We start from the raw sequence: 23,998 nt of genomic DNA, 5'->3' as shown, positions 1-23,998 counted from the left end.
CCACACTGGAACACAGACATTGATCCAACCCCGTACTGGTGCGTAGGCCAGCTATTCAGTTTCTCTGAGGATATGTTAGATACAGCAGTGCCTGCCCATCCGGTGCTACTCCATCGGTCTGGGGCTCGGTGTTTCCCACGCGGGACAAGGCCCAGCATGCCAATGTCAGCCAGCCCAGGAGATGTGATCCAAGACTGCTACGAAAGTCTGGGTCTGGTGGCCCTGGCAGGGCTGTAGGATGGGCTCCCAGGTCACCATCTGGGCTGGCTGGTGAGGACAGGGCATGGTGGCTGGACAGAGCAGCCTGTCTCAACCCCAGACTGTCATTAAAACCCCAGTCAGTGCTAGCCGAGCAGAGTGGGCTGCGGAGGCCTGCAGGAGCCAGGGGCGGCAGAGGGCCGAGGTGCTGTGGTGAATGACAAATGACAAGAGGGAGCGCGGGACAGGTGAGGGAGGGCAGCAGAGTGGGCAGCACCCGAGCCTCTGAGTGTGGGCAAACCTCCGGTGTGGGAGGCGGCACCAGCACGCGTCTCTTTCCTTTGTCTGCCCCTCAAAGGTAGCTGCCTCCCGGGATCCCTTTCTCCAGTTAACCACACTAGTAGCTGAGCTGGGGGACAGGTCAGGACTCCTCTCCATGTACGAGGCCCATGTACGAGCACCTGCAGTCCCTCCACAAGGAGACCAGGAACGGCGTGCCCCTGCCAGCCTCCTGGTGCTGGGACCACAGTGCAGCTGCTCCCGGCGGCCCCGCCTGGTACATCTTCTTGTTCCCTCCAGTGGGTAGAGCTCAAGGACTGTCCTGTTTTCTTCATCCAGCTCCCATTCCATTCCATCCATCCCGCTGGCTTTGCAGGGCCTCTGAAGCCTGCCGGTGTTTCCTGTGTCACCAGGCAACTTGAAAACTTTTACAGAGCTTCTCCCTCGAGGCTTCTTGATCCAAACACTGTGGGAGCATCCGTGCAGGGGCCCGAGGCTGACTACGGGCCTTTGGTGAGGAGGATCCAGGGAGACTGATTAGCGGAGGATTCTGGTGGACAAATGGTTGGAAGCTTTCACGCAGCCCCGTCGTTGTGTGGGACTCCCAGGCTGGGGAGCGCCTGCTTCCCTGGGCTGGGCTTCCCTGGTCTGCTTAGCAATCTGCCTCTGCTTCCCTATCTGCTAGGAGAGAGGAGACTCTCCCTCAGTGGGTGGACTTCGAGAAGTCTCTAGAACCTTCCCGAAGGACCCCCAATACCACAGAAGGTGTCCTGTGGGCATCTCTTGGGAATGCAGCTTCTCCTGAGGGTGATGCCCTGACACATGTTCCCCTGGGAACTTGTGTGGCGAGTGGCTGAGCTGGGTAATGACCAGACGTTTCACGTGCCACCTTAGAAGCTGCCATTTAGAGTGCACTGTGATTCAGGGCCAGGAGAGGCATGCGTTTTGATATTCTTCCCATCTCTGAGGAGGACAGGCCTGTGTTTGTCCTGAGGTGATTTTCACCACTGGGATGGATTGGATGACTAAGAGATGGCCATGGAATTATCCAGCTCCCCTCCTCTTCACTGTGGCTGAGAACGTAAGGCCTTGGTGTGCCAGGCCCAGAGCCCCGCTCTGGTGGCTCCTCAGGACTGACCAAATTCAAGGCTTACCAGCACCAGGGGACAGTGCCTTGCTTGGGCCTGTGTGGTTAGGAGGGACCAGGGTGTGATCTGGGGCAGTGTCACTGCCCAGTTTCAAACCCCCACGAGTGGCAGCAGATGAGGGTATTTCAGGGGTTAGACCAGGGCAGGTGTGCTGGGAAGAGCATCTTCCAGGAGGTCAGTTTCCCCCAAGGGCTCCAGCCACTTCCAGGGATGGATCCTTTATCTTCTCCAGCCCAGACCCAAGCACCACTCCTAGGCTGATGCCATGAAGCCCTCTGTGGAGACAGTGTTGGAGATGGAGACTCGGCCCTGGACCATTTGGTCCTCTGGATCCCAGAGCATGGAAAGGATCCCAGGTTCTGGCTGGCAGCATCAGAGGCCACGTTCCATGGGGGAGCAGTCTCTGTACCCTGTACCCTTTTGTGCTCCATTTCTCCTCTGTTTAGCTGGTGCTTTGTCCTGCCTCCCATCCAGGACTGCAGTTCCTGACCCCCAGCCCCCACTTGCACCCCATAACAGAGAGGACCAGGATGAACAGAGGGGTGGGGTCACAGCTCAGCTGGTTCCCACTGGTCTCCACCTGGCCTCTGGCCCCATCTGCTCTTCTGCCCCTCTCTGGGGTCTGAGTCTTTGGGTGCTGAGATGATGCACTCTGCGGTTCTCCTGGGGAAGGGAAGCAGTCCCAAGCCAAGGAGTGACCCTTGATTTCCAAGTATATGGCTAGTGACTCTGCTGCAGTTGGTTCCCCTCTTGCCTCTCTCCCTACAGAGATTTCACTGGGGGCCACGTCAGTTCTGTAAAAGCCCAGGGTCTGAGCAGTCACATGTATGGTAACCTCCGGCCTGGGTGGCTGCAGGGGAGATTGGGGTCAGAGGAGCTCAAGGGGAGGGACCTGGGCACTCTATGCTGCCAGTCCTATCCGCTTTCCCTGACTGGAGTCACGAGTGGGTGTGCATGAGCGATAGGGCTGTGCTGGACTCCACATGTAGAAGCAGGGCTTTGTGTCCTCTTCCCTGTGGAGCCCTGGGCCCCTCTGCACCTGTATGGTGAGCACTGTCCCTCAGAGAGCCTGCATCCTTTCGGCCAGCACAGGGGAGCTTGCTGTGCAGGGATGCAGTGAGAGCCAGTCAGCTCCAGGAGCCTGCTCCCCCGTTCATCCTTAGCCAATTTTCCCAGTGGTCCCCTCTATCTTGAGGCTGCAGCAGGTTGAAGATCTCTCGCCTGAACCATTCAGTATACACCACACGTGGTGGCTGGGAAAGCGATGAATTTGGGGCGGGATGTGCAGGACATGTAAAGTGCACACTGGGTCTCAGAGGCAGCCCAAGGCACAGGATATAAAATCTCTCGTTGATGATCTTTAGATTGATTACCTGTCAAAGTGATATTTTGAACATGTTGTGTTAAAAATATCATAAAGGTCACTGTTGATTGGTATTTTTTAGTGGGCCTACTAGAAAATGTAACGTTAGTCACTGCTCACAAGTTTCTTCAGGACAGTTCAGCTCTTTTGAGAAGCCCTGTTGGCTTGCCCTGAATCTGAAGTGCTTGCTGGGGACTGAATCACGCCCTCCCAAAATGCATACCCTAAAGCTCAGATCCCCAGTGTGCCCGTGTTTGGAGCTGGGGCTTTGGGAGGTGATTAGGGTGGATGAGGTCATGACGGTAGGATGGCAGCACCCATTTGTAAGAGACATCAGAGAGCTCGTTCCTTGTCTTTCCCCATATAGCCCAGAGGTGCCCATCTGTATACCAGGAGAGAGCCTGCACCAGACCTGGCCGTATTGGCTCCTTGATTTCGGAAACTCGACCTCCAACACTGTGAGAAATAAATGTTAGTGAAGCTCCCAGCCTGTGGCATTGTTCTGGTGGCTTGAGCTGATCGACGTGGGGCTTTAAAGGAGTTGCCGTGCAATGCTGGGGAGGTTGGCAGGGTGGCAGTGGTAGTGAGTCCCCTCTCGAAGGCCCGCCCGGCCTGCATGGTCAGTTGTGGGGCAGCCTGGCTTCCCACTGCAGTTCTGCACGCAGTAGTGGAAATGCTGGCATCCTGGTAGCCTGGGTGAGCGTGGTGAAGGCTGGAGGAGGTGACGGTGAGGAACTGATCTCATTTTTCTCCAGTTCCAAAGCTTGGTTTGAGCTGCCCCCCGCCAAAGGGGTTGAGGGTAAGCTGGGGAGAAATGTTCCCAGACTGTCTTTGGGGCATCTTTACATTTGCATAGTCGTTCAATATTAAGTTTTGCTGTGATGAAATACACACAATGTAACATTTACCATTGTGGCCGTTTCTCAGGTCACTGCTGCGTGGCATCGAGCACATGTGCAGTGCTGTGCAGCCCTCACTAGCGTCCATCTCTGGGACATCTCCACCTTCCTAAACCGAAGCTGCTTAACCCCCTCCACTCCCCCGGCCCCCAGCCTGCCTTGCGTCTTGGATCTGCCTTTCTGAGCAGCTCCCGGAAGTGGACCCATATAGCGTTTGGCCTTGTTTCGTTCAGCACGATGGCCCTGAGGTTCACCTGTCACCGTGTGTGTGTACAGCATAGTTCAGCATTTCAGGGCCTTTTCGTGAAGCTACTGTCACCCCCTTCCCAAGCGCGATGAACAGTCCTACGAGGCCCAGGCTGCCGGTGGGAACACTGGGGCTCACCATCAGGGCTCCCTGGGACCTGGCCTGAGGCTGGACGGCGACCAGGTTCTGGGCTCTGTCCCCAGGCTCTGTCCAGTTCACCCCAGCCTGTGTCTCCAACCACCCAGCCCCACCTGCTGTCTTAATACGTGTGTCAAACTTAATACATTCTGCTCTGGAAAATCCCCCCTTCACCCTGTACCTCGCCGTTTCCCTCTTTCCTTCTCTTGAGGTGAGGAGGGTGGCTTTGAGGAGTACCTCTGAGTGACAGCACAGGTCCGAGTAGGAGGGCTGTGTGGCCTGAGGTGATGGGTCCGGTGTGACGCCTGTTCGCATCAGCGACACCCAAGGAGAAGGATGTGGCTGGCTTCGCGTCGCCCCTTTCACAGCCAGATGTCCTTAGCGGGAGGGGCTGGGCCGGGGCGCCTGCTTGGCCCCTCAGCTTTCAGGATCCTGGTGTGTGGCTGGGGTCAGTGGAAGAATGGGAGAAGCAGGCGGGGCCGGGGACTCAGAACCAAGGCCGGTCTTTCCCCGTGACTGTGGGACATCCCTGCTCATCCGTCACTGTGAGGGCTCTGCGGGCAGGAAGGAGGACTCAGGCTTCAGATGCCCAAGCTTGGTGCCTGGGGCCTCCTGTTGGACAGGTGGGGTGTGGCGGGGTGGCCAGAGCCCACCCCTTCACCGGTCATCTCACACTCTGCCGGGGTATATGGCTTAACCAACCTCATTACTCACGTGCATTTAGCAGCTTGTGAAAGATAATACCTTTCAGGTTTGACCCAATTTTAGTTTTTGTTGTCATAACTGTGGAAAATCGACCTTTGAGCCCCTCAGCACGGGGCTGAATAGGAAGTGATTTACGGCAAGTGCGCTGCGTGGAATCCCTGATGTGCCTGCAGGACCACGCTGCAGCACCTCTACGCAGCCCTAATCTCCTCTTAGCAGCAATTTACACAGCAGATCCCCCTACTTTCCCTGCCACCCAAGAGCCTGCTCCCTGGAGATTTTGAAAATTGGGTTACCTTGAATTAAAAGTAAATAAGTAGAAAGACAGGCAAACAAGTAAACACATCTCTAGCATTGGAATCTGCATTTCCAGGCCTTGCCAATCTTCCCCTGCTGGTCGCCCTGCCTCCTGGGCAGTGACGTCACTTCCTGTTTCTGGGAGGCAGGCAAGGGCTGCAGTCAGGGAAGTTGAGGCTTCACATCGTCTGCTCACAGATGTCTTCTGTCCTTTCTAGGCATGCAGGACTAGGAGTTACATAACCAATGTGTTTGATATGAGGAAGAAAGGCGAGACAGGGCAATTGAGGGAGACAAGTATATCAGTGCACTATTGCTATACAATATACTACCTCCAAGACCAGCTACTTAAAACAGCAGCCATTTTTTTTTTTCCACAAGTCTTTAGATCTGTCGGAAGACAGCCGACATCGGCTGGGCTCCCTCATGGTCTAGGGTTAAATCTGTGCCTCTGTTCCAGGCTGGAGATGGCTGGGCAGCTATCCAACAGGTACCTTTGAGCCTCCTAAGATCGGGGCCCAACCCTTGCCGTGGCAGAGAACAGTGGGAGGACATACGAGGCTGCTTCTTCCTGGCTCAGCATTTCTTCCATCTCTTTTTATTGGCCAAACAAGTTACATGGCCAAGCCCAGATTTATACAGGGCAGAGGAGACTCCTCTCTTTAGAGGGAAGGCTGCAATGCCCCGGCAAATGGCCCGAAGCTAGGAAGGAACGGAGTCCCGGGAATGTGGTCTGACTCTGATGGTGGTCACCTTGCACCCCGAGTGCTTACCTTAGAACAGTCACTAAACCAAGCATTCTGTATCCATGATCTTGTTTCTTAAAGGAATCCAGTGGGGAAATTATCCCACTTTATAGGTGAATAAACTGAAGTTGAGAAAGGTTAAGTAATTTACCCAGGAAGAGCGAAAGTGGAGCCAGAATTTTGATCCAGGTTTATTTGACTTGTGAGCCCAGGTTTACAGAGGCCTCCTCTTTAAGTCTTTGTAGCCCTGCCCTCCACTGTTTGCTCCTACTCTCACCTGTGCTGCTCTCATGGGGGTTACTTTGTGGATGTGCTGATGGACGAATGAGTGGGTGGATGAATGTACACATGGATGGGAGGTTGGGTTATACAGGTGGATGAGTAAAAGGATGGTGGATGGTGGATGGATGCATGGGCGGTGGGTAGATGGATGGGTGGATGGATGTGTGGACAGATGGAATGTCGGATACTTGAACGGATAATGAACATAATGGAAACATGGAAGGCAGGTGTATAGATGGTCAATGAATGCATGGGCAGATGGAAGAGTTAGTAAGTGGATGGGTGGATGGATGGGAGGGTGGATGGGCGGTGAGATAGGTACCCGGATGATAGCTGGGTGGACGGGGGAGTGGATGAACGGGTTAGTAGATGGATAGATGGGTAGATGGGTGGGGTAATAAATGGTGGATGGATGGGTGGATGGATGGATGGGTTCAGCATCTCTAGTAACCTCAGCCTCATCTTGAAGTGTGTTCTCTGCTTGCCGTGCCGTGCTGTTCCTGCTTCCTCTCCTCATGGACTTTTCCATGGACCAGAAGTTACCTGTGAGTTGTAAGAATGCTGCCCAAAGGGACTCAGAAGGTAAAAGAATTCCTAGGAAGGCAGAAGTCAGAGTAGGCCAGGGTACCTCAGGAGAGGAATCCGGAGGAAAAAGTAGGCTCTGAGTTGATCTGGGCTTGAACATGTTGGTCTTCTCCCTGCCAGCTTGGTCTGTGTTCCACACACAGAGGAGAGGGCAGGAAGGGAATGGAGAGCCTCTTCAAGAGGACAGGTCCCCCTCCCCTCCCTCTCCCCTACCTTCTGCTCAGCACCCACAGCTCTTCTAACCCTAACCCTCTGCACATCTGCCTAACATCTGCTGCTTCCAGAGAGGCCAGTCCAACACAGGTTCCCTGCTGCTGCCCGTTGGGAAGCTTTGGAGTCCTGCAGTCCCTGTCCTTGACCTCCCTAGGTCTTGGGCAGACTCTGGGGATCTCTCAGTGGATGTTGGGGTGGCTTTTGAGCTCCAGAAGGAAAGGGGAGCTGCTGTACCCTGCTGGGGTGCTGTAGACATTGCACATCAGAAAGACCTCATCAATACCCCTCACCCAGGTGCTTGCTGTGCCAGTGCTCACCAGAGGAGAGCAGGCGTGGACCTCACTCATGGTTCACATGCATGGTGGCCAGCAGGGGCCTAGGATGTCGGTATCATCATGCCCTGGGCTTCTTCCCTTTCTCTTCTCATTGCAGGAGCTTATGAGCAGAGCTCTAGGCTCTGGGTGGCACATCATGGCAGTGGCCTCCACCCCTGCTGGTGGAAACCGGCGGGGATGCATCTCAGCCCCAAGTTGGGATGCTGCAGCATCATTATGCTGATTGTCGCTCTCTCCAGACATATTGATTAGGCTCTGGCTTTGCCTTTGCCCACCAAAAGACTCCTCAGCCCTCCAGCAGCCTCAGGGGCCTGAGAGAGGACACTGACTCCAGCTCTATTTCCAGCCCAGAAGGCAACTTTTTCTTTAATTAAAAAACGGAGAGTCATTTATACACTATGACATGTACGGGGCATATCATCCCAGGAGTTTTGACAATGCACACACTTCTATAGCCACATCTAAATCAAGTCATAGAAACTTCCCATCTCTCCAGAACATTGTTTGAGTTGGGGTGGAGTTGGGGGTATGGGAGGACTAGGGGGTAGTAAGGCAGCACAGGAAGGGGCTCGGGACCCCGCACTGGATTGGCTGGAGCTGTCATGGGCTGAAGGGCTTGCTGGGAGAGGAGTGAGGGGCAGCTGCCTGGAGCCGGCAGTGACAGCTTATGGACTTCCTGCCTCCCCCACATCTGTGTGCCCGAGTCACCTAGGAGTATTTCCACGAGGCAGACACTGTCCTCAGGAGCTCTCAGGCCCCCAGGAGGCAGGCAGGTGGTCCAGTGTGCACCTGGCGACCTTGTGAACACCTGAGGTGATGTGTGGGTGGCTGGAGGTGGGCATCACTGTGGCCAGGTGTGAAGAACAGGGCTATGGAACACTCCCCCAGGGGTGGCTTTCATTGCGTGGGCTGCCTGGAAGTCCTCCTGTGTGCTGTCTGCCTCAGATCCCTCTGGCTGCAGTCTGTTCCCGTTGCTTCCTGTTCCTGGGGGAGAGCAAGGACCTGGTGCCCACACAGGGACCTGGGCAGCTTTCTTCCTGGGACTGGGGTTCTCCCAGAGCAGGGCTCTCTGGGCATTCCCTTGGCGTCAGAGTTGCTAGAGATAATTTCATAAAAGCGCCCAGCCGTCTTGAGTCATTTCCCTAAGGCCAGGCAGGAAGAGCACTGGTCCAGAGAGGGTGGTGACAGCCTAGGACAAGAGTGTCCCAGAATGCTCCTGCGGGCAAGGCTGTGGCAGAGATGGGGGTCTCAGGATCATCGAGGGAGCCTCAAGCCCCAAAGAGGGGAACTTGGGGAAGGTAGCCGTTCTTGGTCCTTTAAGAAGCCAAGAATGAAGGAGTCTTCATCCACTCCCATTTGCTGTTTTGACCTAAAAGCAAACAATGCCCAACTTTGAGCCGTGTCACCCACCTTCTTGTTCACCGCTTCCCCACCGCCTGCTCAGGCCTCCGGAGTCTTTGCCTTCTGTGCCCCTCATCTACCCTGGCCCCATCCCAGCCCCTGTACCCCTCTCCTGCCTCCCTTCTTCCCTACCCTGTGTCTCCCCCTCCCCCTGCACCCTCCTCTCCCACCTTCTTAAATCACCCCCATTTCACGTCCCCCATGACCCCCTGCGTCTGTGTCCTCCCTTCCCACCTCCTTGTGCCCCGTATCCCCCCACTCCAACCTTGACTAGGATCAGGTACCCTCTCGTCTCTCTGAAGCCCCCTGGCCTCTCCCACAGCCTCCCAGCTTCTCTGGCCCTCCATGCCCTACCCGGTAGATGGTTGCTGGCCAAGTGAGTTCCTGGCCTTCTCCCGCGCTGAGATAATCTTCAGCTCCGACTGGCCCCAGCATGGGTTCCCATGGGCCTGCTGGGTGGGGCCTTCCTGAAACATGCCTGGGGGCCTAGGCTGGTCTCTGGTCCTGTGCTGGCTGAAGATGGCCCCCATGGGCCAATGTGACAGACTCCTCGGCGGGCCCCACAGGTCTTGCCTCTGCCACCATTGTCCTCGGCCAGCCAGGGCTCAGGCCTGACCCAGCCCAGCTCCCGCACCCAGCCCTCTCCTCCCTCTCTGAGTCCCCATGGAGTATTGTGATCACCTGTTTACAATCGTGGAACCCAGACCCACCCATCCCTCAGCCCAGCCAGGGGCTGTGCAGGTAAGGAAGGAAGGAAGGAAGGAAGGAAGGAAGGAAGGAAGGAAGGAAAGAAGGAAAAAAGAGAGATGGAGGGAGGGAGAGAGGGCAGGCGGGAAAGATCGGAGCTCTGAGTTTCACCTGGTGCCCTAGGCTCTCCTGGGCACTCACAATTGTGTGGCGCGAGAGGCCCTGCTCACAGGTGAGCAGCTGTGTTTGGAGAGGGTGTGTCTGTGCCCCCACATAAGAAGGTGGGCTGGAGGGCACCACCAGGCTCCGGGCCTTCCCTTAGACTGGATATTGTGCTGCCCCTGTCTGGCTGCCCGCTTCTCCACCAGACTCTGGACTCTTGGGGCCTGCATGTGATGTACCCTGGTTCCCACCGCCTACCTAGCATGGCACATTAAGTGTGTACCGTGCATGCTGAACGCCAGAGGCTTAAGGCATTGCTGGGGTGTCCTGTCCTATAGACCCTGGGCTGCTTTTAGTGTGGGATGGGGGCTTGTCAGGCCCGTCTCCAGGGCTTTCCCTCCTTCCCACCTCTTCTGCCATCCCGGCTATGTTTCCTTCCACAGCCAAGGGGCCCCGCCTCCCAGGGATATGTGTGGAGTGCGGGTGGGAGGGAAATGGTTTGTCCACCTGTTGACCTGGGAACTAGGTGAAACTCAGACCTCTGATCTCTCCTGCCCTCTCTCCCTCCCTCCTTCCATCTCTCTTTTCCTTCCTTCTTTATTTGTTTCCTTCCATCCATCCCATACTGAGAACCTAGGGTGTATCAACCTCACGGTTTACAGTAGTGAATGAAACGGACATCCCCAACCTTCACAGATCATGGTTGAGTAAAGAAGCACAATGAAATACAATTACAATTTGCAACAAGTGCCAGGAAGCTATGACTGAAAGTGACCAGGGGACTGGGGTGGGGATTGGCTGTACTGTGGGTAGTCAGGGAAGGCCACTCTTTAAAGATATGGTTCCACTTGAGGTCCGAGACATGAGAAGGACCAGACAAAGATGTGGCAAGCGAAGAGGTCTCTCCTGGGGTGCAGTAGGGGGACCTGGTCTCCTAGAAGCCCATGTCCCAATAAGCCCTTGTGGTGTCCATGCCCTCCCCGTGGGAACTCCCTCATCCTTGGGTTTTGTGGCATTTCTTGGTCTTGCCTTTCTCCTTCTGAGGCCTTGTCTTATTCCTCTTTTCTCCCCTCCCTCCATGTGGCCTTGTCCCGTCTGGACGACTCTCAGCCCATCCTCTCCTTGGTCTTCTCGTCCAAGTGCACAGCTGTGGTCCCCACTATGTTTAGTGATCTGTGTTGGTTTTCTGTCACTGGGGGAGGGTCTGCCCAACACTCATGGTCACAAACAACCATCAGTTATTAGCTCTTAGTTCCTGGGGTTCAGGAATCTGGGAGCAGCTCAGTGGGGGTGTTGGGTTCCAGCCCTCTGTTGAGGATCAGTCTGTAGGTGGACCTGGGTTTGCAGGCATCTGAAGTTGGACTGGGAGAGGTCTACAGGGGAGGACTGCCCGCTTCGTTCCTCTCAGCTTTTCCACTGGATACTTGGCTGTCCTTATGACACAGTGGCTGGCTCTCTCCAGAGGGAGAAGGATGGGACCGAACTGGACTTGATGTACCTCCTCTCCACTGAGCAACCCTGCTGCCTCCTATACCGTTCTCATGGTCATGAGACAGACAGGAGTCTCCCAGGCCTTAGAATGCAGCACATGGCCCGGCCCCTTATCGACCACCTTTCTGCCCCTCCACCAAGGGCACTTCCAGTTCAACGTGACCAGTCTGAACAGCCTTGAAGCATTGTGTTATGCCGTGTTTAACACAGGAAAGGCACCAAGGACAGCTTCGTGGCTGCATGTAATAATCACCTACATTGTCAGCCCAGCTGAAGCCCACCTGACCCACTGTAAACTTTCCTGACATCATGAGTCTCCCAGCCCCTCCCCACCCTTATTGTAAACCAGCGCCCTACCTTGTAGTTGGGCAGACTAGAAAGCTCAGAGATGGCTTCTATTTTCCCCTCGGCTCCCCTACCCCACGGGACTGGTCACCAAGCCCTGTTGATAGCATTCATTGGATCCCCCTGCCCTTTTGGAAGTCTGTGGTTCTCAGCTCATCACCTGTGGCTGCCCGTGGAGCAGCCGGCCTTTCACCCTGCCATCCACCAGGTCTGCAATGGCACTAAAGCATGTTTCCTAAGGCAAAAATCTTCATACTTCCCTGCTTAAAATTCTTCAAATGGCTTTTTAAAAGTCCTTGGTATGGCATTCATGGTGCATCATGATCTGGTTCCTGACTTACGTGGCCACCTGCATTCCCGGATGCCTTCTCCACAGCCCAGTCTCTGCCATCTCTTCTTCCTCTCCTGTCCTCTCCTCCTGCTCCCCCTCCTTTGTTTGACTCATTCCAGGGTCCATGACCTGGGAAGCCACAGCACCCTCCCACCAGGAGCACCACGCCTCTGCTCAGGACTCCCTGTCTCTTGTTAGCCCATCATTCATCCACTCAGATGCACTGTTGTAGCACCTGTTGTATACCAGGCAGTGTGCCAGGCGCCTTGGGTGTGGCGTGGAGCAAAACAAGGTTCCCCCTTGGGGAGCTGCCATCTAGTGGGAGCCTTTGCTTGTCCCCACCTTGTGTGTGACTTTGGGTACAGGTTTTGCAGCGTTCTTGTCTGTGTCCCCGGCATCTATCCTGGATGCTCAGCACAGCAGTGGTGGTCTCTGGAAGGGCCAGAAGGAGGAGCTGGTGCCGAGCCTCCCTTCTGCCGTGCCTTATCTCAGAGGCGGGACCTTGGACTGGAGTGGTAGGTGAGCGGGACAGCCCTGGGTCATCAAGAGCTGCTTGACACCTTGGAGCCTTCCCCCCACCCCCACCCCCGCTGCCTAACCCAGCCTCACGGAGTTCTGGGGCCCCAGCTCCAGCTCGGGACGGACAGACAGCACAGCCTTTTCCCCAGAGACTATGTCCCTGACCTTGGGGAAAATCACTTCTCAAATTACACCTTCCACTTTGGGAGCTTTAAACACAGCACAGAGGACACATAAATTACACGAGGCCCTTCCCATTCCTGTTGGATGTGTTGAATAATGTAACGTCTCAACAATACCAAAAGGTACACTGTGTTATTAAAACAGGCTGGTATTAAAAAGTGCAGCTACAGTAACAGTGTCACAGACTCCCACCAGATGCCAGAATAATAAAACCCAAATTATTTTTTGCCGGAGACAGGATTCATAAGGCATGAGGGGAGACGAGGGAGTGAGGCTGGTTTTGCAAGAGTGGTTTAAAAACAAGAGGCAGAGGTTCATTTACTTGGAATATTGTATATTCCCCATCATCCCTGCTATGAAAATGCACTGCTACATGTTGTTTTCCTCTTGGATAAAATCGTAGCAAGCTTCGCTTCCTTGGTTTGAGTCTCATTTTAAGCTCTGTTGTTGGTGCTGAGCCTATGTTTTGGGGGGAGTAGAGACTGCGGAATCACCAGGATGACAAGGAAGCCAGCAGCCCTGAAAGCTGCCAGAGAGGATGGAGGAGAAAAGGTGGGGAAGAAGGGACAGGTCACGGTGGGAGCAGCTAGTTTAAGAGGAAAGACGGCAAGGAAACAGCTGTGTGGCCCTGAGAATTCTATACCCTAAGGAACTGGTACCCAAGACCCTGATTTCAGAAGATTCCAAGGTCCTTTGGAGACACTGCCTCCATGGGTACTGTGACCAGCTCCTTGTCTGGTACATTTTAATGGTTTTAAGAAGTGAATTCTAAATCCTTGCCGTGGATGTGAATTTTATTTTTTTCCTCTTACCTTTCCACTAGGCAGAAATGGAAGGCTGCAATGTCTCTCTGCAATGCAATGAGCAGGCAGAGATGTGGCTGGGGCGAGGGCGCCCACCTCAGACACACAGTCGGTTCCCTGGGATTCTGGAGACCAGGTGTCTGACCCGTTGGGAGGCCAGGCAAGAATCCAGATGCATTCCCTGTGATATTCATATCTTTGTCTAGAAAACAAACAAATGAGCAAGATACAAGGAAAACACAAAACTTGACTTTTGAAGATCTCCAGGTCCTTTGCAGGCGCTGTCACCATGGGCGCAGTGAGCTCTGTTCTCTAGAGCCCCCATGCTGCCTGCCCCCGAGAGGCTCCTGCATGGGGCATATCCACCCTTCACAGAGTACCCAGTGCCCCAGCAGCCCTGCAAAGGCAAGTGCTGGGCTGCTGCAGCCTCATAGGAGTTGGTGGGGAAGGGCCAGGGATGTCCAGCCTCAGGGTCACAGAGCCTGGAAGCCGTGGACTAAGGGAGCAGCCACAGCCTGCAAGCCCTGCTCCAAGCTCTTCCCACCCCATGGCCCCAAATTCCCCAGAGGGTCTCCCAGGCTCTCAGGCAGCGAGAGGGTGGCCAGTTCCAAGGCAGTTGAGCTGATGGGTTATTTGTGAACCTCAAATTCAAGACCTGCACCTTCCAAGCAACATCTGCCCTCAGGGGCCACCCTTGTTCACTAATACTCCATGTGCCCTCTGAACTGGTGGGCCAGGGATTAGGCTGGGAAAATGAGGGGCTCCTTCATTCACAGGCCCTTTTGACTCTTTGGGGGCTTCTCATCTTGAATCCCGTAAGTCCCCTTCCTCAGAGGGATGCGAGGGGTCTTGGGTCCTGGGCTCTCCCGTGGGCTTGGTTTGCTGTGCTGTGTGGAGTGTGCCAGTCAGTCTGCTGCACCCCACCTCTGGGAGGAGTCAGCGTCTCGGGGCAGATGAAGTGACTGGCGGCCTCCCCTTCTCCCTACCTGTTTGCAGGTTGCCTGGGAAACGTCAGCAGAAGTATTGCTTCACCCACCTGGCTTCCCTGTCCTCTTCCCGCCCTTCCTTTCACAAAACCAAGTACAAACACCGAGAGGGTCTGCCCTCCTCATGCACATAGGGTTTGTCCTTTTCCGATGACCTGTGGGGGACGATGGTGACGCCTCGGCCCCTTTCCCTGGCAGGTGCTCACCCATCACTCCGGACCCCTGGCAGACAAACATCCGTCCGCGACCGTCTGGGTCAGCCCAGGTGGACCCTCTGTTTCCGCCTTTTCCTGGCCTCCCCTGTCCTGTCCCGGGGCCCTGTCACCGCCCCTCTTCTTGGCCAGGGCCCTACCTGCCTGTGGCTTCTGCTTCAGTAGCGAGGATAATTTCAACCCCATCTCTGCTCTGTACCCCACAGCTCCCCGTGTCCAGGCTGGCGGAGTGTGCGTCGTCCCCAGCAGTGTCTCCCTCCTCTGTCCCTCTTCCCTCCTATAGTCTCTCTACCCATCTCTCTGTCTCTCTTTCCTTCTCCCACCTCCCCCCTCGTATGTGTGTGGCTTATTTTTTGTGGAAGGTTACTTTTTAGAAAGTGAGGTGTTCCTTTTTTCCATTTTATCTCCCCGGTGGCAAGGATCCGAAGGGATACCTTTTGCAGTCAGAGCACCAAAGGTAGCCCAGGCCTCCGGCCACCTTGGGAACTCCTGTCACCCTGGGGGCAAAGCTGGGAGCCAGCCAGCTCAGCAGCCAGGGGCTGGAACGGCCCCTCCACACTGTGGGCAAGGAGTCTATGACTGAGAAGCTGTCGCTGAACGGTGGTCTCTATGAATTCTTCTCTGAGACAGCCTTCTGCCTGGCCCTGGGGCACAACTCGAGCTGGACAGGGTCACACTTAATTATCACTTTCCAGCTGCCCAGGTCCCCCACCGCCCACGTCCAGTCTTGCTGAGAAGCTTAAGCATCCCTAGGCCCCCAAATTATTTGGAGGGGGGGTCCCAATCATGAAAGCAAATGGGTTGGATCTTAAAGAAGCAGGTAGAGGGATCAAGAAGGACTCAAAAGTCATGGTCAGCAGTGACCTTTGTGCTGCACCGTCCCCAGCATCCGGGAGCCAGAGTACAGCCTGTTCGTGTGTCTAGGGGACAGGATGAGGGCTGCGAGTTCCTCGCTGATCTCCCATAGTGGGGAAAGCTGAGGAGGCCAGGGACAACAGTCCTGCTTGAAGGTCAACAGTTGGACGCGCCCCGTGTTCTCCCGCGCTGGGTACTGTGTTTGCCAAGGCCGGACGGTAAGGGCCTGGCACTGTGCTCTGCTCTCTGTGGGGTGCAATAAATGTGCTTCAGAGAATGAGGACGATGCAGCTCCTGCTCCCCAAAGGGACGCACCGGATTCTCATCCTCGTGAATGGCAGGTTGCTGGGGGTGGGGGTGGGAAGAGCGGACTGCGGACCGGACCTGAGGGTCCATCGTCCCAGCCAGACACCCGCCCTCAGCAGGCCCTGCCACTCTCCCAGCCCTGCCCATGGACCGTGAGACGGGCTTGGTGGCCAATTTATCGCCATCTGCCTCCCAGCACCCCACCCCATCGTGCTCTCTCTGGCATCCTGGCGCCGAAAACACCATGTAGGGGTGGGGGCAGGGCAAGCCCAGCGTCCCTGATGGCTGGGGGCACAGGGCCGTGAGGGTGTGCGTGGCCCCAGCTCGTGTTTCTGTGCTGTGGTGAAGTACGGTGAATGGAGGACAGAGGGCACAGGCTGTTACCTCCCACTAGGCTTGGGTGGAAGAAAAGGGCTGGGCCCTTTGGTGGGGCCTGGGCCAGTGGCTACAGATAGTCGTTAGGATGCATTAAATGATAGGCAGAGTGGAGAGACCGTGGGTGCCAGGGAGCCTCCGTCTGGGATACATGTGTGGCTTGGCTTGGGATGGGAAGATGGGAAGAATTTGTCTCTGGAATAGATGGAATGGAAGCCAGGAATTATAATAAAGACCAGGGTTGTGGGGAGAGGGCTTGGGGGGCAGGTCCCTCTGTCTGTCCCACCTCCCCTCCCTGTCTTTGGCCCTCTTCTCTGTCTTCGTTGGACTTAGGTACCAGGGACTCTGGGCGGCAGTCCTGGCCAGGCAGGTTTCACACGTCCACCTTGCTCCCCACCCATTCCCCTAAGCAACCTGGGATCCCCCAGGCATGAATTCCGTCTCCACGTCCTCGGGGGACGCCCATCGCTCCTGGTGCCCCGGGAGGCAGCTCTGTCTGAGGACAGAATGGTGGCCTCGCCAGACGTTGTGCCTGGCCCCAGCCCACCATGGCCCTGGCAGTCTGTGTTGGAGGTAGTGAGAGAGCAGAGCCGGGCGGGTTCTCCAGGGGCCATTCCCCCACCCAGCCTGTGGGAGACGTGTGCAGAAGAGGCAAGCTGGAAAAGCGAGAGCAGGCTCTTGGAATCATGTCCAGGGCCCCAGAATCAAAGGGCCTTCCGTGGTCTCCCCCAAACCTCCAGGAGACTTGAGGAGCTTTGGGTGCAGCCACTCCTTCTCAGCTCAGCTAGAACCAGGGGCGAGTGGGTGTGGACCCCAGGCTCGGGGAAGGGCCAGCACTCCTACTTGGAACCTCCTGCCCCGAAGGGCCTATTGCAGAATGAATCCTGCCCTTTTCTTTTGTGCTGGCTGTTGAGAGTCCAGGCCTGAGGTCCAAGAGCAGCCTGCCCACCTGCGATCAACTCATGGGCACCCTTCTTCCTTGCCCAAAGGCCCCTCCCAGGGTCCCCTGTCTCTTCCCCCGGGCTGCTCGTTTACCGCATTTAGACTGAGGACACAGGGCAGGGCACTCCACTTGCTGTGGAGGAGGGGCCTCCAGAGCCAGGGCATTTCCACCCCTTCCTGTGCCCATCAACCTGCACCCAGCGTGGCACAGGTGGACATTGCTGGGCCTCTCTCTCCGGGGCTGGCAGGGCTCTCTGAGGTTGCTCCTATGATTAGGATGGGGGTTATGCTGTCTTAAGTAACTGCATTTTAGGAAAAGAAGCAGGGGTTTTATTAGTAGCAGTGTTTTTCTTTTAAAGCCCTGTCATGAAATCTCTATGATGGGTGGGTGGAAGCCTTTCTGTGTGTTGGGGGTGGGGTGGTGGTGCAAAGCAAGGAGCTCAGGGGCGCTCTGGTACTCCCAGCCCAGTCACATAACCACCCAGCGCCAGGCTCTGGGCTGATGGGGCGGACGTGCCAAACGGTATGAGCCTTCTCCCAGCCTGATAGCTGGCACACTAATTGGGGTGGGATACGTGGAGCAAACAGAAGTCTTCCAGGGCCAAGGTGCCCGTATCCCTCTTGTCCCCCTATTTTTGAAACCACAGAATCCACTGGCCTCCTTCTGCTTCTTGGAGCCCAACTGTGGAAGGTGGGACCCCGTTCTAAACAAAACCAGGAGCGTTAGTGGGAGAGTGCAAGTGAGAGCTCTTTCTTTCCCTCACTCCTTCCTTCAGCCAGAACCAACTAGCCAGGCAGTGTGAGTCCCATGGCTCTAAGCTCTGCAGCCCTCAGTGCGCATGCATTCCAGCAGCAGCACACAAGCTAACCAATGACCCCAGATGACCGGTGCTGGGGAGCACCCGTGGGGAAGGGAGCAGGGGTGACTCTTACAGTACGTCTGGCCTGGGGTGGCCTCACTGGGAAGTGCCACATTCAGAGGGTCCCTGGGGAGAGGGGACAGGGCAAAGAGGCGTGCTGGTGTGGAGGGACAGCCGGGAGGCCGGGGCTGCAGGGCTGTGAGGGACCAAGCTGTGTGAATGCACAAGCCTCCACAAGCCCCTGCGTCTTAGCTTCCCGTCCATCATCTCGGCCGATTTTCGTAGAGAGTGAGTCTCCCAAATCTGATAGACCTCAGGCTCCCGGAAGCTGGATTCATCACAGCCACGGCTATTTTCTCTGAACGAAGGGTTGTGGTCAGGGCAATGGTGTCACCTGATGAGTCTCGTACAAAGAGCAGCACAGGTGGCTGCGGAAGCACTGGCAGGGGCGGCTTCGGGAAGCGAGGGCAGGAGTGGGCCTGAGAGAAGATGGGCAGCTTAGTGGGGTCCAAGCATCCTGGGGCCGGGGACCAGAGGAAGTGGGTGAGCAGAGCCCAGGTGCACGGCAGCAAGGGGAACCTGTGTCCGGCTCTTTGGCAACAGTTCTCCTGGTCTGTTTTCCTCCAGATTCCTTTCACTTCCCTGCTTTTGTAAAGCAAAAGTGGTCCTTGGAGGAAGGGGTGCTGCCCTCTGGGGTCAAACATGGACAACGCTGCTCTCTCCTATCTCGTTTATTAATAATGCACCAGAGTTTCTTTAGATTAAGACAAGGACAGCTCCTTTAAAGGCAGTGTTCAAGAACTGTTTTCCCTCTTTTCCTCCAGATTGAAAACCTGCCCCTGAGGATTTAAGCCTTTCCTGTGCTACCTGCTCTCCCAGCAGCGCTGCATCCCAGAACCTCCCTGGGGTCTCCCTGCCCGCTGGCCACCAGGTAAGGCCGCCTGTTGTACACTCTGAGCTTGGACTTGAGAGAGCATTATTGCAGTGAGGCGATTTCACTTTTAGAGGGGTCGCTGCGCTGCATCCCAGAACCTCCCTGGGGTCTCCCTGCCCGCTGGCCACCAGGTAAGGCCGCCTGTTGTACACTCTGAGCTTGGACTTGAGAGAGCATTGCAGTGAGGCGATTTCACTTTTACAGAGGGGTCGCAGGGTGGGGCGCTCTGTGTGGGTCTCCAGCTTGCGGGTCGCAGTGGCTCTGTGGCCTTTGTTGGGAAGGTCTGGCGGACCGGGAGCGTGTCTGCTGGAGCTTTGTAAGGCCAGTTGAGGAGCTGAGCAGGATATGGAAGAAAGGGAAGGAGACAGGTTCGAGTATCCTTGCTGGCTCTGTGGGACTTTTGTCTTAAGGGCAGTGGGAGCCCCCAAAGGGCCTGCATTACGTGAAGATGCTGCTGCCTTCTGTGTGGGAGCGGACAGAGCAGGGAGGTTGGAGCAGCTGGGGAGCTGCTGCCCTGTCACCCAACGCAGGAGGGCTGGCTGGGCGGGGCACGGACTCAGGAGGAGAGCAGTGGGGTTTCTGGGGCCATGTTTGGGACGAACCTTTAAACAACTCCCACGGCATATGACGCAGCCCCTCTGCCATAAAGCCGCGCTGGGCGTGTCTGTGGGGACCTGTGTCACTCTGCCGACCATGGAGGCTCTGGAGGACCTTACTGGAGACATGTTTGGGGCTGACTCACACATCTCAGGTGCCTGTGTGCAGCCTCCATGCTCTGTCTTTTAATCAGTTGGGGAGGGCAGGTGGCAGTCTAAGGAGAGACAGACAGGCATGTGGGTCAGCGGCCCGGTGTGCCCTGCTCCTGACCCCTGCACACACCCTGGCCCAGACGTGGGCTCCAGAGAGGTGCTGCCCAGCCCTCCAAGCTGTGAATGCAAGCCCTGCCCAGAGGCAGTGGCCCATTGCTGGGGAAAGCCTCCTGCCTGTGGGTCCCACACCCCAGGTGGAGAACGGAGCCAGGAAAGCCTGTGAGAGAGCCTGGGTGCGGGCCAGATGTCTGTCCCGGAACGTTCTTGTTGTGAAGGCCGCACAGCACGGTTCCGTCACCACAGAAGCGTCTGCGGTTCAAAGCAGGGTGTGGGGAGGAAGCAGATTCCTCCCAGGCGGTTGCCCTGCCCTGATCCTTCTTTCTGTCTTAGGGTTCCATCCTTAGATCCCAGTTTAAAGCTCATCCCTTCAACTATGGGTTCAGTTTGGGTTTTGCTGTGTGTGAATTCCAAGTCCTTATTAAAAACATGGGTGGAAATTAACCTGCTACAAAATGAGATTTGTCTCTGCACGCGGTGCCTGAGGCCCCAGGCAGATGGCTCTGCAGCTGTCCGGGAGGAGATATCCCCCCCCCAGCATCCAGGACCAAAGCTGCAGTGCGGTCACAGTCGTCTCCCCCCTTCCTCTTTCCTTGCCCCCGCTACTCTCCTGAGACAGCCAGAACCTCCCCAACCATGTCACTGTACATTGCTGGGGTCACCCAGCAGAGCTAACTGGCACAGCCGGATGTCCCTTCCCCCAATTTTTTTTTGGTACTGGGGATTGAACTAGGGTCCTTGTGCTTGTGAGGCAGGCGGTGGGACCTCTGTGCTAAATGTTTTTGAGAGGTGGGATCACCACTGTTCTGGAGCCCAGAGGTGAAACAAGTCCTGCCTGATGTCCGGGACCATCTGTGCAGGACAGCAGGTGACCGAGGCTGGGGCCCGCACGCTGGGGCTGTGTGTGAGCAAGCCCGGCCGTGCTGCCTGCACGGCTCAGGTGGGAACGCTCCAGTCCCTGGAGCCTCTTGGAGCTACACCCATGACTGCCACATGCGCCTTCCCATAAATCATCTCCGATGAGCACACTTCCTGTACTCATCCATCATGCCTGTCTCGTGTCTGCTTGTTTTTAAAAGCTGTTAAACCAGAATCCATCACAGGGGTGCTGGCACCTCAGGCTGAACTGAGGCACAGGCTGCCAGCATCAGTGGTGGGTGTGCCTTCCGCAGCATCCTGTGATGTCCTGTAGTCCCCTCAGCAGGGGTGGGGAGGGAGAAGCCAGTTTCCCTGGACTCACACAGACCTTCCTGCGCATGAGGGCTCGTCCACGTCCATCCGGTTCTGCTGGGGGATGCTGTGAGGCCTCCTTCTTCTGTAGCAGTGCTCTGTCCTCTCCACTCCGAGAGTTTAATTTGGAGACTTTAGCTTGAGCCAACTTTGCAAACATGGGTCCACTTAAAAACAAACACTTGAGGTTCCCCTTCTGTTGACAAATGGAGCTGGACAAGCAGACTCGGGATGAGTAAGGGGCTTGGACTCTGTAATCCCTTCTGAACATTTGCACTGGAACAGCTCTGGGCATGTGCTACAGTGATCAGGAAACAAGGACCTCAGACTGCTGGGCTGCTTCTCTCTTCTCTCTAACATGGGTCCACTTAAAAACAAACACTTGAGGTTCCCCTTCTGTTGACAAATGGAGCTGGAAAAGCAGACTCGGGATGAGTAAGGGGCTTGGACTCTGTAATCCCTTCTGAACATTTGCACTGGAACAGCTCTGGGCATGTGCTACAGTGATCAGGAAACAAGGACCTCAGACTGCTGGGCTGCTTCTCTCTTCTCCTCTCTTCTCTCTCTCTCTCTGCCTGCCCTGTGGAGGAATTTTGTGTGCCTGAAGCTTTTTACACTTTCTCTTCCAAGGCTCCTCACTCTGCCAACCCCTCTTTGCCCTGGGCCTCTCTCTGTGGTCTTGGGAGTATGCAGTCACGCTCAGAGACTGGGGTCAGGAAGGAGATGAGGGGGTGTCTGGGATGCCTCTCCTCTCTCCTTTCCCGTGATGGAGAAATGAGGGGGGTGGAATCTTCCTCTTGAACCCTCCCCTAATTGGCTGTTGCTGGGTTTGTTCCAGGAGCTGTCTAGGCCGTCTCCAGACAGATGCCACCGACCTCAGTGGCATTTGTGCTGTTTTGTCCCGTGTGCTTTCAGCTTCTCCCCTATCCTTTTCTTTGTCCTGTACTCATCGGGTGAAGGATAAAACTGCTTATTGGTGCTGGTGTGATTTAAAAAAAAAAAAAAAATAGACGAGTGGGCCAGTATTTTTCCTGGGGACCTCTACACTCTGTGTGTGAGCCACAAGGAGGCTCGGTGGGTCAGAGAGGGCACCGCAGCGACTTCCCTGGGCCATCACTCGGTGCGGAAGCTGTCCAATTAGAGCCCATTAGTCATCGTGTGTTAAAGCATCAAGAACAATTAAGGGGGAGAGGAGCCTCCAGATGTAGCTCCAGTGCTAGTGGCCCTGGACATGGCTGCCAGCTCCTAGGGTGGAGCCTGGTCCACAGGGCCCAGGATGTGGATGTGGCACCAGGATGATGATCCTGGTGGATGGGGCTTGTAATTCAGACCCGTCTTAGTGTCATGTGGCTGCAGTGAAGAGAAGGCTCACTGCTTGGGTGACTTTAAGACAATGTTCGGATATGGAGGTGCCAGAGGTGGGTCAGCACATCGAAGGCCAGGATGACATGAGCCGCAAGAGGAAGTGTGTCTGTTCATCTTATATTGCTGTAACATAATTTCCTGAGACTCAATAATTTATAAGAAATAGTAGTTTGTTTAGCTTATGGTTCTGAAGTCTAAGAAATCCAAGATCAAGGTACTGGAGCCTGTGAAGGCATCTAACTGCTTCTTAATGTAGCAAGGGCGTCCCATGGTGAGACTGAGCAAGTGCGCTAGCTCGTGTTCGTCTTTCTGTTCTTCTGTAAAGACACTGATGCCATGGGCCCCACCCTCGTGACCTCACCTCTCCAAAAGCCTCACTTCCAAGTGACATTGACACGAGACACTGGGGGGCCACTTTCCAACACAGGAACTTTTAGGGCCACGTTTAAATCACAGCCATGGCTTCTCAAGAACCCCAAGATTTGAGGTCAGAACATCCTCCACAGACAGAGTCAGGAATGGTGCCTGATGTTAGCAGGCTGAGGAGCTGCTGGGGTCCCCGCCCACTTCCTACCACCCATGGTCAAAATGCTCTTGAGAGCAAACTAGGAATTAAAAAGTCAGAATCCAAACCCTAACCTAGAATAACAGTGTATTCTGCTGGTCTCAAGTACACTTGTGTCACGAGGCGAGAGAAACCAGTTCTACTCCATGTGGGGGGGAGACTGAGGGGTTTTAGAGTCAGCCAGTGTTGCGGAGGCTCTTGAAGGAGGATCAGAAGGGATGGGCTGGAGGAAGTCAGAGCTAGGCCTCTGGAGGCAGGAAGGGAGTAGCTTTGGGTGTGTGGAGGGGGAGGAAATAGATTTGGGTGAATGGATGGGGAGGGGTGGATTTGGGCACATGGATTGCAAAGATATACTCTGGGAGTCAGGGATGTGGGGACCCTGCAGGGCAGGGGCGCCCAGGTTGGGGAGCCAAGGCAAGAAGAGCTGTGGAGGTGAGAATCTTGAACTGGAGGAGGCCCTCAAGGACTCCAGGAAAAGGTACATTAGTATTTGGGGAAGAGAGGGGGTTAAGGCAGACAGGAAGAGACAAGTCGCCCTGAAGCATATGGGCCTACGCTCATGGGGGCCAGGTGGCAGTGGGACTGGTCCTGTCTTCTGTGTCTATAGAGCCCTCCTTCCTTTGAGATGATGACAAGACATCTGGGGACAAGGGCCATGCCTTCTGGGAGAGCCATCACTGTCCAGGGTGTGTGTCGGGGGGTAATCTTGTAGCATCAGGATTGTGCTGGTACATGTGGGCATCAGGATATGAGCAGATCCATCACCCTGAGGTACTGGGTGGAATTTGTGACTTAAAGAGATGTTCTGGATAGAGAAGCAGGAGCAGTTTCTGTGGGGGTTTGTTCCTGCCCGTTCACCCTGGACTCAGATGGTTTATCAAGGGCCATGGCAATCTCGAGTCAGTGGCATTTGAGAGGCTGGTACAAAGCTGTACCATCTGCAGACTCTTCATTCTGTCATATGTTGACATTCTACTCATCCTTCAGTGGGACCACCAGCACATCCCTCTAGAAGGGTCACAGACCAGCAAGGGTTCTATGGATGGATGCTTTCTGAGACATCTGTGTTTATTGGGGGAAAGAACAGAAAAGGAGTGTTGGCAAATGCTTGAGGAGGAAAAATTAATCCAGAAGTGGGGTCAAGA

General features: G+C 55.5%; 2 protein-coding genes across 2 annotated transcripts in view; both read left to right on the top strand.

Annotated features, from left to right (window-relative positions):
- LOC104858368 overlaps positions 1 to 18,823 on the top strand; it is a 148,423-nt gene extending 129,600 nt beyond the window's left edge. The window contains exon 4 of the mRNA XM_019206684.1: positions 18,718 to 18,823. Within this exon, the coding sequence (XP_019062229.1) occupies positions 18,718 to 18,722 (5 nt within the window). The 3' untranslated portion in view covers positions 18,723 to 18,823. The remainder of the gene's footprint in view (positions 1 to 18,717) is intronic.
- An 88-nt stretch (positions 18,824 to 18,911) lies between these two features.
- Positions 18,912 to 23,998, top strand: part of Rbfox3 (RNA binding fox-1 homolog 3) — a 287,546-nt gene continuing 282,459 nt past the window's right edge. The window contains exon 1 of the mRNA XM_010618534.1: positions 18,912 to 18,958. The gene's annotated coding sequence lies outside the window, so the exon portion shown is untranslated. The remainder of the gene's footprint in view (positions 18,959 to 23,998) is intronic.

Source organism: Fukomys damarensis, unplaced genomic scaffold (assembly GCF_012274545.1).
Source record: "Fukomys damarensis isolate Sample0158 unplaced genomic scaffold, DMR_v1.0_HiC HiC_scaffold_23, whole genome shotgun sequence".
Taxonomy (NCBI): domain Eukaryota; kingdom Metazoa; phylum Chordata; class Mammalia; order Rodentia; family Bathyergidae; genus Fukomys; species Fukomys damarensis.
This window is presented reverse-complemented; position numbering and strand designations above follow the sequence as displayed.